The sequence below is a fragment of the Panulirus ornatus genome, chromosome 61 (genome assembly GCF_036320965.1).
Source record: "Panulirus ornatus isolate Po-2019 chromosome 61, ASM3632096v1, whole genome shotgun sequence".
In the NCBI taxonomy this organism is placed as follows: Eukaryota; Metazoa; Arthropoda; class Malacostraca; order Decapoda; family Palinuridae; genus Panulirus; species Panulirus ornatus.
The window spans coordinates 5987485-6003407 of record NC_092284.1 but is presented as its reverse complement, the minus strand read 5'-3'; the positions used below and the strand labels follow the sequence as shown (position 1 = coordinate 6003407).

The following is a 15923-nucleotide window of genomic DNA, read 5'->3' as shown; positions in this document are numbered from 1 at the left end:
ACCACACAACCTACCTCACCCACCTACCACACTGTGCGGCGCAGCCCCACCACCACCACACACGCGCGTGCAGCCCCAACACCACACACGCGCGTGCAGCCCCAACACCACACACGCGCGTGCAGCCCCAACACCACACACGCGCGTGCAGCCCCAATATCACCACCACACACACGCGCGTGCAACCCCAACACCACCACCACACACGCGCGTGCAGCCCCAACATCACCACACACACACACACACACGAGCGTACAACCCAAACACCACCACCACACACGCGCGTGCAGCCCCAACACCACCACCGCCCCCACACACGCGCGTGCAGCCCCAACACCACCACCACACACACGCGCGTGCAGCCCCCACCACCACCACCATCAGGTGAAGACTGCACTACACAACCTACCTCACCCACCTACCACACTGTGCGGGGCAGCCCCACCACCACCACACACGCGCGTGCAGCCCCAACACCACACACGCGCGTGCAGCCCCAATATCACCACCACACACACGCGCGTGCAACCCTAACACCACCACACACACGGGCATGCAGTCCCAACACCACCACCACACACGCGTGTGCAGCCCTATCACCACTACCACCACCACCCCACACACACACGCGTGCAGCCCCAACATCACCACACACACACACACGCGCGTACAACCCAAACACCACCACCACACACGCGCGTGCAGCCCTAACACCACTACCACCACCACCCCACACACATGCGCGTGCAGCCCCAATATCACCACCACACACGCGCGTGCAACCCCAACACCACCACATACACGGGCGTGCAGCCCCAACACCACCACCACCAACACACACACGCGCATGCAGCCCCAACACCACCACCACACACACGCGCGTGCAGCCCCAACACCACCACACACACGCGTGTGCAGCCCTAACACCACCACCACCACACACACGCACACACACACACGTGCAGCCCCAACATCACCACACCCCACACACACGCATGCAGCCCCAACACCACCACCGCCCCCCACACACGCGCGTGCAGCCCCACCACCACCACACGTGCGTACATCCCCAAACACCATCACCACCACACACACGCACACACGCGTGCAGCCCCAACTAAATCACCACCACTCACACATGCGCGTACAGCCCCAACACCACCACATCCCACACACACGCGTGCAGCCCCAACACCACCACCACCCCACACACACACGCGTGAAGCCCTAACACCACCACCACCACACACACGCACACACACACGCATGCAGCCCCAACACTACCACCACCACACACATGCGCGTGCAGCCCCAACATCACCACACCCCACACACGCGCGTGCAGCCCCAACATCACCACACCCCACACACGCGCATGCAGCCCCAACACCACCACCGACCCCCCCACATACACGTGCATTCAGCCCCAACACCACCACCACACACTCAAATGTGCGTACAGCCCCAACACCTCCAACACACACATGCGCGCGCGCAGCCCTAACACCACCACTACTACACACACACACACATGCAGCCCAACACCACCACAACCAAACTGCGCGTGTGCAGCCCCAACACCAACACCCCACACACGCGCGTGCAGCCCCAATACCACCAGCACCTTCTTCCACATGATCATCTCGAGATACCATCACCACAACCTCACACGCATGTGCAAACCCAACACCACCACCACCACACGCACGTGCAGACCCAACCCTACTACCACACATACACACATAACAGCTTGCATCCCCTACACTGCAAGTTGCCAGACATCACGCTGCAGGTTGCCAGACTAGGTTGCCACATACTGCACGCTACCATACAACAGGCTGACATACACTGCAGGTCGTCACACAGTGCAGGTTCTCATACACTGTAGGGAGACACACACTGCTGGTTGCCCAACCCACCCCCATACACATGTATATACATACGTCCACACACGCATATATACATACCTACACAGCTTTCCGTGGTTTACCCCAGACGCTTCACATGCCCTGATTCAATCCACTGACAGCACGTCAACCCCGGTATACCACATCGATCCAATTCACTCTATTCCTTGCCCTCCTTTCACCCTCCTGCATGTTCAGGCCCCGATCACACAAAATCTTTTTCACTCCATCTTTCCACCTCCAATTTGGTCTCCCACTTCTCCTCGTTCCCTCCACCTCCGACACATATATCCTCTTGGTCAATCTTTCCTCACTCATTCTCTCCATGTGCCCAAACCATTTCAAAACACCCTCTTCTGCTCTCTCAACCACGCTCTTTTTATTTCCACACATCTCTCTTACCCTTACGTTACTTACTCGATCAAACCACCTCACACCACACATTGTCCTCAAACATCTCATTTCCAGCACATCCATCCTCCTGCGCACAACTCTATCCATAGCCCACACCTTGCAACCATACAACATTGTTGGAACCACTATTCCTTCAAACATACCCATTTCTGCTTACCAAGATAATGTTCTCGACTTCCACACATTCTTCAAGGCTCCCAGGATTTTCGCCCCCTCCCCCACCCTATGATCCACTTCTGCTTCCATGGTTCCATCCGCTGCCAGATCCACTCCCAGATATCTAAAACACTTTACTTCCTCCAGTTTTTCTCCATTCAAACTTACCTCCCAATTGACTTGACCCTCAACCCTACTGTACCTAATTACCTTGCTCTTATTCACATTTACTCTTAACTTTCTTCTTTCACACACTTTACCAAACTCAGTCACCAGCTTCTGCAGTTTCTCACATGAATCAGCCACCAGCGCTGTATCATCAGCGAACAACAACTGACTCACTTCCCAAGCTCTCTCATCCCCAACAGACTTCATACTTGCCCCTCTTTCCAAAACTCTTGGATTCACCTCCCTAACAACCCCATCCATAAACAAATTAAACAACCATGGAGACATCACACACCCCTGCCGCAAACCTACATATATATATATATATATATATATATATATATATATATATATATATATATATATATATATATTTTAAATTATAATTATTCACCGTCTCATGCGTTAGAGAAAACAGACTAGGAATGACCCAATCCACCCACGTACACATGTGTATACATAAACACCCATACATGCATATATACATACATATACATTTCAACGTATACGTACATATACATACACAGACATATGCATATATACACATGTATATGTTCATATTTGCTGCCTTCATCCATTCCCATTGCCATCCCGCCACACGTGAAATAGTATCCCCCCCATCCCCCACCAGTGAGGTAGCACCAGGAAAAGACAAAAAAGGCCACATTCGTTCACACTCAGTCTCTAGCTGTCATGTGTAATGTGTAATGCATGACCTTTCCATGGTTTACCCCAGATGCTTCACATACCCTGGTTCAATCCATTGACAGCACATCAACCCCAGTATACCACATTGTTCCAATTCACTCTACTCCTTGCACGTCTTTCACCCTCCTGTATGTTCAGGCCCCAATCACACAAAATCTTTTTCACTTCATCCTTCCACATTCCACTTTGGTCTCCCGCTTCTCCTTCTTCCTTCTACTTCTGACACGTATATCCTCTTTGTCAATCTTTCCTTACTCTCCATGTGACCAATCCATTTCAACACATCCTCTTCTACTCACTCAACCACACTCTTTTTATTACCACATTTGATGAATACCTCACTGATGTCTACCACATCTATGAGTTCTTGGCTTGTTCGATAAAACCAAGACAAATAGAATTGGTCACTCCCTTACATTTTGACTATAACTACCAATTCTTTTATTTTTATCTTAAAAATTGCATTTGACAGTTCTATAGCATCCAGTAATCTAATAATATGCATTTCTTCTTTCTATCCCCTTTCTTCCTTATCTGGCGTATAGGCTTCTAATCCAAAAATAATCAGTGATTTACATTTAACGACCTCCAGCATAACTAATCATTCCAATTCTGGTGGTACTCACTTTTTAACTAAATCCTTAGTGATAAAATGTCACCTCTGTGTCTTTGAGTTACTCGAAAATCTCTCTTTCAGCTAAAAAGAACTGATACGGTATGTTTTATACTTTTCAAAATCTATCATCAATTAGGTCGTAAACTTCTTGATCACTCCATCTTAAAGAGTGCCTTTCTTTCTACAGCTTCACTTTACATCCTCTGTACCTTTGTTTGTATGACCCATAGTTTATGATCCTCTGCATCAATCTTTCTGCACTATGTCTGTTGATAAGCCGCCAAAACTGTTCCTTCTGCACATCCCTGCCACTATTGTCATATTCTTGTATGTTTTAGTTATATTCTCTAACTGAGCAACCGCTATACCTTTGATATTCACTTGGTGGATTGGGAATAATTATCTATATTTCTAGCAGAGACAATGTGTGAGTTTTCAACATTTGATGAAAACATTAATGGTATTCAGGCCTCACTTCTAAGCACTGATTTCCGGCATTCATGCCTTTTCAAAAACAAAGATAAAGCAAATTATTTTATTTTGATAAGATCTTCCAATTACATTTTTCTTATACTCCTCACACTCAAATTATTTCTTACCTCTTTGATTTAGCACATGCACTCTTAGGTGGCAATTTTGAGTGACTTTTTAAGTCCACACGTAAATCTTTTCTGCATTAATATCAATGTGCATTTTTGGGACACCCTTTCTAAAACATCATTACCTACATTCTTCTTCTTCAAGTTCTTTAGAGCAGTGTTAACAGCTAAAGGTAAAACATTATGTAAACCAAAAGTAATGTAATATCAGAATTCCTGCCAATTTGAAAGTGCATCCATGTGGTAACACAGTAATGTGAGCTTCTTTGGGATGAGAAGGTCCTTGTTGATGCTTTACTCCTCCCTTTCCAGTGATGATGGCAAAGCCTCCTAAAAGGACACTTGCAGGTGGAGTTCCAGAACATTTTAACAGCTATACTGTTAATAAAAAGCATCTTCTTTTTCATCAGGAAGAATTTCAACAATCTTCACGCTAGTCTTTATCACAAAGAATTCCAACAGTCATCACCACATTTTTCAACAGTTGTGTAAAGAAACATTTACACCAAGACTTATCCAAGTCAATAGTATCCCTATATTAATCACATTCAAACTTTTTCCCATCTCTGTGAATAACCTTATGTACTTTAAGGTGAACATTCTGGGTGAACAGCCTCCCACATTCTTTACATTCAAACTTTTTCTCCCCTGTGTGGATATTAATATGTCTTTTTAAGTTACCCTTCCAAGGAAATCTCTTTCCACACTCTTCACACTGATACCTTTTCTCACCTGTATGAATAACCTGATGTGTGCTAAGGTGGCCTTTCTGACTGAAAAGTTTCCCACATTCCTCACATTCATACTTTTTCTCATTTGTATGAATATTCATATGAGCTTTTAGGTAGTGCTTCATTATGAATTTTTTCCCACACTCTTCACATGTATACTTTTTCTCACCTATGTGAATGATCTTATGCTTCTTAAATTCACCCTTCCAAGTGAACCGCTTCCCACATTCTCCACATTCGTATTTTTTCTCATCTGCATGAATAAGCTTATGCACTCTAAGGTGGCCCTTCAAGGTGAAAAGTTTCCCACATTCCTGACACTCAAATTTTTTTTCACCTGTGTGAATACTAATATGGCCCTTTAGATAATCCTTCCTAAAGAATCTTTTCCCACACTCCTGACATTTATATGGTTTCTCACCAGTATGAACAAGCACATGTGTCTTAAGGCCACCCTTTCGAGTGTACAGCTTCCCACATTCCTCACACTCAAATTTTTTTTCAACAGCATGAATAAGCTCATGCTTTCTAATGTGGTCCTTTCTTATAAACATTCTTGCACATTCCAAGTCGTTTTCATGACTATGTTCAAAAATGTCCATTTTAATTCTGCTTCTTGTACGACAGATATGTCAACAAAATCAAATGCTTCCATCTCCTATACCTCTATCAATTTTCACTCATATCAGTGCATCAAGCAAAGAACATTACAATAAACATCTAAAAACAATACATTTTTCACATGTCAGTTACACTGTACGCTTATCATAGTTAATCCAAAATATTTCATACACAATATTATTCTAAGGCAGGCTTCCCTCTACACATAATATTCCTGAGACAGCCTATAACATAGATACTGAACCAAGAAATGGATTAGTGTTCCAACACTAGGATTTTTGGAAATGGTCAACATGTGTTCTTACCAAGAACTTATTCTGATATTCAAAAACACAAACCTTGACTCTTTTGGTTAAAGCTTAAGAAAACTTTTGAAATACTTTTGAAGCCATCCAACATAGTGTGGAATGAATCTTGACAGAAAAGTTGACTTAAAAATGCATCCAGCTAAATCACTTTTCTCAATATGTCTTACTCTGCTTCAGTCTTGGACTTGTATCTTGACTTCATTTATATATCTGGAACACCAAAAGACGATAAACATGTACCATTATTCAATAATTTCTATCATGTAATGTCTGAAAAACAGAGGCAATTATGATCAAGCTTCACCTCTGAACTAATGTTAAAGATTACTAAAAGGAGTTATCTCATAAAATCTGACTAAAAATCCAATCCTATTTAAGGGAGATGGAAATTAAACCTACAACTTATGGAATTTATCATACTTTTTATGTCCATTAAAAGTTAAGCACCAGACATAATGCAGCCCAGACACACACCTAAATTATAGCACTGATGCACTACCTCGTTACAAAGCCCTAATTAATGCTAACATTCCTAAGCCTTAATGTACTCCCACATCAGAGTAGTATTTAGTGTACATCAGGGGCAAGACAGTGTTAGTGAGGACCCTGTCTAGTGTACAGTGTTCAGTATATCCCGAGGGAAAGACACTGTTAGTGAGAACCCTCTTTGGCGTACAGTGTTCAGTATAACCCCAGGGAAAGACACTGTTATCATGGATCTGCTCTGCTTTACAGTGTTCACTATACATCAGGGCAAGATAGTGTTAGCACTGACCTGAGGTCTGTACACATGAACGGTAATCATATAAAATACAACAATAAATCATCATATATTACAGATATATCAAGTATATCAAAATGGCACTGTTGGTGTAGCAATCAGTATACTTCTTATATCAACACATGAGGTAAACCACAGGTTAACTCTTACCACTCTTATATAAACTCGTCTAACGAAGTAAACTACAGGTAAACCACAGGTTAACTCTTACCACTCATACATAAACTCGTCTGATGAGATAAACTACAGGTTAACCTTACCACTCTTATACAAACTCATCTAATGAGGTAAACTGAAGGTAAACAGGTTAAGTCTTACCACTCTTACATAAACTCATCTAATGAGGTAAACCACAGGTTAACTCTCACCACTCCTACATAAACCCATCTAATTAGGTAAACTATAGGTAAACCACAAGTGAATTCTCATCACTGTAGCATGAACTTATGTCACATTACTGTAAGTGATACACGATAACTGATTTTGATAATCACCTTCCTAACCCAATACTGATATTGATAATCACCTAACCTAAATATTGATATTGATAATCACCTACCAACAAAAAATATTGATAATCACATACTTAACCCAAATAGTGATACTGATAATCACCTTCCTAACCCCATAATGATATAGATAATCACCTACCCAACAAAAATATTGATAATCACGTACCTAACCCAAATAGTGATATTGATAATCACCTTCCTAACCTCATATTGATAATCACCTATCCAACAAAGTTATTAATAATCACCTTCCTAACCCAGATATTAATATCAATAAACTTCCTAACTCAAATATTGATAATTTCCTTCCTAACCCAAACATCTCAGTTTCTAACTCATGTCCTACTATCTAACAACATTAGTAATGAAAATGTCTTGCACACTGCCCACTACACTCTGCTAACTGCACACTGCACAATGCACACTACATGCTGCACAGTGCATAATACTTCACACTGCCCACTGCACACTACACACTGCACACTAAACACTGCACACTACACACTGCCCACTACACACTGCACACTGCATACTGCACACTGCACATTGCATACTGCATACTACATGTTGCACACGACACACTATACAATGAACACTGCGTGCACACCCTTTCTAAAGCATCATTTCCTACATTCTTCTTCTTCAAGTTCTTTAGAGCAGTGTTACCAGCTAAAGGTATATCATTATGTAACCCAAAAGTATTGTAATGTAATGTTATAAAACTCCTGCCACTTTGAAACTGCTTCCATGTGGTAGCACAGTAATGTGAGCTTCTTTGGGATGAGAAGGTCCTCGTTGATGCTTTACTTCTCCCTTTCCAATGATGATGGTAAAGCCTCCTAAAAGGAGATATCCCATCTACAGTTTTATCACTTGCAGGTGCGGTGCCTTTTCTGAGCAAAGAGTTCCTACCATTTTCACATTCTTTTTATCAGGAAGAATTTCAACAATCTTCACACTATTCTTTATCACAAAGAATGCTTACCATCATCACCATATTTTCTATCAGTTGCGTAAATAAACATTTACACCAAGACTTATCCAAGTCAACAGTTTCTGTATATTAATCACATTCAAATCTTTTCCTATCTCTGTGAATAAGCATATGTACTTCAAGGTGAACAGTCTGGGTGAACAGCCTCCCACATTCTTTATATTCAAACTTTTTCTCCCCTGTGTGGATATTGATATGTCTTTTTAAGTTACCTTCCAAGGAAATCTCTTTCCACACTCTTCACACAGATACCTTTTCTCACCTGTGTAAATAACCTGATGTGTGCCAAGGTGGCCTTTCTGATTGAAAAGTTTCCTACATTCCTCACATTCATACTTTTTCTTATTTGTATGAATATTCATTTGAGTGTTTAGGTAATGCTTCATTATGAACCTTTCCCCACACTCTTCACATGTAAATTTTTTTGCATCTATGTGAATGATCTTATGTTTCTTAAATTCACCCTTCCAAGCGAACCGCTTCTCACATCCTTCACATTCATATTTTTTCTCATCTGTGTGAATAAGCTTATGCTTTCTAAGGTGACCCTTCAAGGTGAAGAGTTTCCCACATTCCTGACATTCAAACTTTTTTTTTCACCTGTGTGAATACTAATATTGCCCTCTAGATAATCCTTCCTAAAGAATCTTTTCCCACACTCCTGATATCTATATGGTTTCTCACCTGTATGAACAAGCACGTGTCTTAAGGCCGCCCTTTTGAGTGTACAATTTCCCCACATTTCTCACACTCAAATTTTTTTTAAAGCAGTATGAATAAGGTCATGCTTTCTAATGTGGTCCTTTCTTATAAACATTCTTGCACATTCCAAGTCGTTTACATGACTACATTAAAAAACGTCCATTACAATTCTGCTTCTAGTGCAACATATATGTCAAACAAAACTAAATACTTCCATCTGTTATACCTCACTATCAATCTTCACTCATATCAGTGCATCAAGCATAGAACATTCAATAAACATCTAAAAATAGCAATCTTTCACATGACTATACACTGTACACTTATCATACTCATTCAAAAATATTTAAACAGAAGATTACTCAAAAGCAGGCTTCCCTCTACACATAATATTCCTGAGACAACCTGTAACATAGATACTGAACCAAGAAATGGATTAGTGTTCCAACACTAGGATTTTTGGAAATGGTGAACATGTGTTCTTACCAAGAACTTATTCTGATATTCAAAAACACAAACCTTGACTCTTTTGGTTAAAGCTTAAGAAAACTTTTGAAATACTTTTGAAGCCATCCAACATAGTGTGGAATGAATCTTGACAGTAAAGTTGACTTAAAAATGCATCCAGCTCAATCACTTTTCTCAATCTGTCTTACTCTGCTTCAGTCTTGGACTTGTATCTTGACTTCATTTATATATCTGGAACACCAAAAGACAATAAACATGTACCATTATTCTATAATTTCTATCACGTAATGTCTGAAAAACAGAGGCAATTATGATCAAGCTTCACCTCTGAACTAATGTTCAAGATGACTAAAAGGAGTTATCTCATAAAATCTGATTAAAAATCCAATCCTATTTAAGGGAGATGGAAATTAAACTTACAGCTTATGGAATTTATCATACTTTTTATGTCCATTAAAAGTTAAGCACCAGACATAATGCAGCCCAGACACACTCCTGAATTATGGCACTGATGCACTACCTTGTTACAAAGCCCTAATTAATGCTAACATTCCTAAGCCTTAATGTACTCCCACATCAGAGAACTGATGTGTAGTATTTAGTGTACATCAGGGGCAAGACAGTGTTAGTGAGGACCCTCTCTGGTGTACAGTGTTCAGTATACCCCCAGGGAAAGACACTGTTAGCATGGATCTGCTCTGCTTTAATGTTCAGTGTACACCGGGGCAAGACAGTGTTAGCACTGACCTAAGGTCTGTACATACGGACGATAATTATATATAATGCAACAATAAATCATCATATATCATAGATATATCAAATATATCAAAATGGCACTGTTGGTGTAGCAATCAGTATACTTCTCATATCAACATATGAGGTAAACTGCAGGTAAACCACAGGTTAACTTACCACTCTTATTCAAACTTGTCTAATGAGGTAAAGTACAGGTAAACCACAGGTTAACTCACCACTCATATATAAACTCATATAATTAGGTAAACTAAAGGTAAACCACTGGTTAACTCTTACCACTCTTATATAAACTCATGAGGTAAACTGAAGATAAATCACAGGATAACTCTTACCACTTTTATATAAACTCGTCTAATGAGGTAAACCACAGGTTAACTCTTACCACTTCTACACAAACCCATCTGTTGAGGTAAACTACAGGTAAACTACAGGGGAATTCTCACCACTGTAGCATGAACTCATGTCATATCACTGTGATAATTGATTTTGATAATCACTTCCCTAACCCAATACTGATATTGATAATCACCTACCAACCAAAAATATTGATAATCATGTTGCTAATCCAAATATTGATATTGATAAGCACCTTCCTAACCCCATATTGATATTAATAATCACCTAACCAACAAAAATATTGATAATCTCCTTCCTAATCCAAATATTGATACACCTGATCCACACATCCTCAAGGTGTTTGTATATATCTAAAAAGATTGCCCTAATGGAGTTGGGCAACACCTCTTTAATTCCACCCCTAAGGGATGTACTAATAAGATCATGAGAAGGCAGGGTAAGACTTCCATACTCTAGAAAAACTAGTGTATCCCCTTGAGGCACTGAAGCTTGATAACTTCCCCAATTCGGAGCCCATCCACAGTAGCAGCACCACCTAACCTCACTGGTTACAATGCTGCCACTGCGCATTTTCCTTTCATGTGCTATCATTTCCAGGTATTTTGTCAACTTGATCACTTAGTTTCTTGTTATCTGTAAGGATCTTACCTATATAGTGCTCATCTTTTAGGCCTTCAATTTGCTAGCATGCATAGATTATCATAAATCTCTCTTCTTTCAAGACTACTTAGTTGGATTTTTTTTGCTTTTCATGATAGTTAAACATGTCATTCCTTGTATTTTACTGGTAAAGCATTTCTGAAATCTCTTCTTCTTTGGTTAGTAACCATCTCATGTTTACACCTCCCATGATATTACCTAACAGTGTTTTTTTCAATGAGCCTGTTATGCTCAAGTTACTTGACGAGGATGACATCTAGCTCTTTGATGCTATTCTCAAGTTTCTCAATCACTTTTCTCAATGGGCCTCTGTAATGTCACTATCATATCACTCAGTTTCTCTTCTGCCCACCTACATATTACGTTCAGGTCAGTCTTTCTGCAATTGTCTTTTGTAATCTGATCATATCACCTCATGATTCTAATGTCATCTGTAAAGCACCTTACCATTCTTCTGTAACTTTTCTGTCAATGTCTATCATAAACGAAACTAAGACCAATGCTGTTCCTTTTGACACACCCAGCAGATCATCTGAACTCTCCAATTCATCTTCCTATTCAACCCTTAAGGATTTTGCTTTGCTACTTTGGTAAAATCATGAAGTCTACTTTGTAAATGGTCAAAATACTCATTACCCAAAAATTCAAGAAAATTCTTTTCTGATCTTTTTTCTTGCAGTACAGTTTCACAAATGCAATTAGTTTTCCACTTACTTTCACCCATAATACGAATCACATTATCCTTTGATGCACTTGATCAAGAATGTCTTCATTTGTGTCATTCACAGATTTTTATTGTGCATTATTGCCTTAGATCCTCCCTTGTGTGCTGGTGATATATGTACCATTTGTGGATATCTGCAATCTTGCTTTCGACCAAGATTCTGTCTTGGTAACATCATTGGTTTTGTTATTGTTATTTTTGTCTTTTCAGGAAAATAGTTGCCATTCCATACAGCCCTGGCATAAGGTTTTCATTTGATCTGTTGCCTCATATGTCAGTTTCAGCTGCAAGTGCATTTTCATCATACTGGTTGAGCATGATCTACTGTATCTTCTTTTTTTGTTTTAAATTATATATAAGTTTTTATCGAGGATGTAAGGCATGTGTACGTGTAGGAAGAGAGGAAAGTGATTGGTTCTCAGTGAATGTAGGTTTGCGGCAGGGGTGTGTGATGTCTCCATGGTTGTTTAATTTGTTTATGGATGGGGTTGTTAGGGAGGTAAATGCAAGAGTTTTGGAAAGAGGGGCAAGTATGAAGTCTGTTGGGGATGAGAGAGCTTGGGAAGTGAGTCAGTTGTTGTTCGCTGATGATACAGCGCTGGTGACTGATTCATGTGAGAAACTGCAGAAGCTGGTGACTGAGTTTGGTAAAGTGTGTGGAAGAAGAAAGTTAAGAGTAAATGTGAATAAGAGCAAGGTTATTAGGTACAGTAGGGTTGAGGGTCAAGTCAATTGGGAGGTGAGTTTGAATGGAGAAAAACTGGAGGAAGTGAAGTGTTTTAGATATCTGGGAGTGGATCTGGCAGCGGATGGAACCATGGAAGCGGAAGTGGATCATAGGGTGGGGGAGGGGGCGAAAATTCTGGGGGCCTTGAAGAATGTGTGGAAGTCGAGAACATTATCTCGGAAAGCAAAAATGGGTATGTTTGAAGGAATAGTGGTTCCAACAATGTTGTATGGTTGCGAGGCATGGGCTATGGATAGAGTTGTGCGCAGGAGGATGGATGTGCTGGAAATGAGTTGTTTGAGGACAATGTGTGGTGTGAGGTGGTTTGATCGAGTGAGTACCGTAAGGGTAAGAGAGATGTGTGGAAATAAAAAGAGCATGGTTGAGAGAGCAGAAGAGGGTGTTTTGAAGTGGTTTGAGCACATGGAGAGGATGAGTGAGGAAAGATTGACCAAGAGGATATATGTGTCGGAGGTGGAGGGAGCAAGGAGAAGAGGGAGACCAAATTGGAGGTGGAAAGATGGGAGTGAAAAAGATTTTGTGTGATCGGGGCCTGAACATGCAGGAGGGTGAAAGGAGGGCAAGGAATAGAGTGAATTGGAGCGATGTGGTATACCGGGGTTGACGTGCTGTCAGTGGATTGAATCAAGGCATGTGAAGCGTCTGGGGTAAACCATGGAAAGCTGTGTAGGTATGTATATTTGCGTGTGTGGACGTATGCATATACATGTGTATGGGGGGGGGTTGGGCCATTTCTTTCGTCTGTTTCCTTGCGCTACCTCGCAAACGCGGGAGACAGCGACAAAGTATAAAGAAAAAAAAAAAATATTTTTACTATTCAATCAACTTCTTGCATGTTTCTGGAGATCAATTCCATCATTTCTCCCACTTTTAAGGGCACAATCCAACTTTTTTTTTTTTCTTTATTCATATATGAATATAATACCATGGGTTCATCTCCATACTTGCTGTTAATTCTTTTTATTTTTTTCATAATTAGTCACTGTCTCCAGCATTAGTGAAGTAGCACAAGGAAACAGACAAAAGAATGGCCAAACCCACCCACATACACATGTATACACATAAACGCCCACACACGCACATATACGTACCTATACATTTCAACGTATACATACATACATACACATACACAGACGTATACTTATATACACATGCACATATTCATACTTGCTGCCTTCATCCATTCCCACTGCTATCCCACCACACATGAAAAACAGCACCCCACTCCTCCCGTGCACGCGAGGTAGTGCTAGGGAAAGACGACAAAGGCCACGTTCATTCTCACTCAGTCTCTAGCTGATGTAATGCAGTAAAATCAGTGTTAATACCATTGTCTTTACTGGGGATTCCATCACCTCTTTGTCAACTTTTTTTTTTTTGCTGGTTGTGCATCACTTCTTTCTCCATGCACTTCGATCAATAAAATCTTTTCTGTTTTATTGTTTTAAATTCTCTTTAGTTTTAAACTTTTTTATTAATTACCTAATTATTTGTTTTATCTTCTTGCAGAATATTATGCTGCCTTCAATGCTGCTGTTTTTGAATGTGGTCACTAATTCACCTTGAGGGTACAACTTCTCCACAGATGAACTTCGTTTACAACATAACTACAACCAGGTAGAGTCCCGGAGAGCCATTATTCCCATTTCTCTACAGTATATATTACATTTTTCTTTATTTGACATTATGAAGTGTGTCACCTTTCTTTGTCAACTCTGTCAAAAAAATGGTTATACGATTTGAGATTTGGTCTTTTAGTTACTAGTTTATGGTTTACGTGGTGACTGAATCGCATAATCCGAATACCATTATCAGTTAATACCTTTCATCTGCCACAAGTTACTGACACTTGTGTCATATCAACATTTATATTTCTGTCTTGCAAATAATCAATGAGAAATCTAATATCATTAAACCACCATAGATGAGCTGGTTTATCCTGCCTTTTAAGTTTTCATCAAACCATTTGGTTTAAGGTCTGTTAAAAACTATGAATGTGTATATAACTAAGAGACTCACTTTATTTATATCATTAATGTTCTAGCTTTCCTTCATTACATTCTATGTATGTATTTGTAAGGCAGCAAGTAAGTCATAGTGAGTGTAGCTGGTGTCATATTTCATGACGGAAGGAAATACAAGTTCAAATTTATTATGCAAATAATCATTGCCATCTTGAAAATATAATTCACGGCCCTAAATACCATGTCTACCTCACAGTCTTGACGTGCAACTGGTCAGGTTACAAAGTTACCACCCACCACTACTGTTCTTATTATAACCTCCATCTTTTGTTGACAAACTGGCCCACAATAACATCGAGTTATGTTATGGATAATAAGATAAATTACAACAAAAAATGATCATAACTCACTTAATAAACCATTACAAACATGATTTTATGAAGTAAATTACAAGAAGGCAGATTATTTGATCATAATATGATAATATGAGGCTGAATATTCCGCAGAAAGTCTATAATATAATTCCATACATTAGTGAGTCTTATCAAACATTACCACTAAATCTTACAATCCATTTATTATTAAGAGTTTACAATAAACATTACCACTAAATCTTACAATCCATTTATTATTAAGAGTTTACAATAAACATTACCACTAAATCTTACAATCAGTTTATTATTAATAGTTTATAGTAAACATTACCACTAAATCTTACAATTACTTTATTATTAATAGTTTATAGTAAACATTACCACTAAATCTTACAATCAGTTTATTATTGATAGTTTATATTCAACTTTACCACTAAATCTTACAATCAATTATCATGTACAACTGGTGTATTCCATGATATGAAACTTTATTTCTTTCTTTAGATTATGAACAATTTAAGTAGATTATAACAAATTCCACCGTTAAGGAGACGTTCATAACTTAAGTAATATTGTGTAAATATTGTTGCTTTAATATCTAGTTATACAAGAATAAACACCACAAGAGCATAGGCCAGCTGGTTAGTGTGATATT

General features: G+C 39.9%; 1 protein-coding gene and 1 long non-coding RNA gene across 2 annotated transcripts in view; one reads left to right on the top strand and one right to left on the bottom strand.

The window, feature by feature from the left end:
- The window catches only part of LOC139767392 (uncharacterized), a 130881-nt gene extending 115755 nt beyond the window's left edge, over positions 1–15126 (top strand). The window contains exon 3 of the long non-coding RNA XR_011717067.1: positions 14440–15126. This is a non-coding gene — a long non-coding RNA (uncharacterized lncRNA). The remainder of the gene's footprint in view (positions 1–14439) is intronic.
- On the bottom strand, positions 167–9257 carry LOC139767431 (uncharacterized). The gene is given in 3 exon segments (XM_071696812.1): positions 167–5931; positions 8728–9111; positions 9114–9257. Coding segments are annotated over 3 exon segments (1353 nt in total). The 3' UTR covers positions 167–5106.
- Positions 15127–15923: the final 797 nt, after the last annotated feature.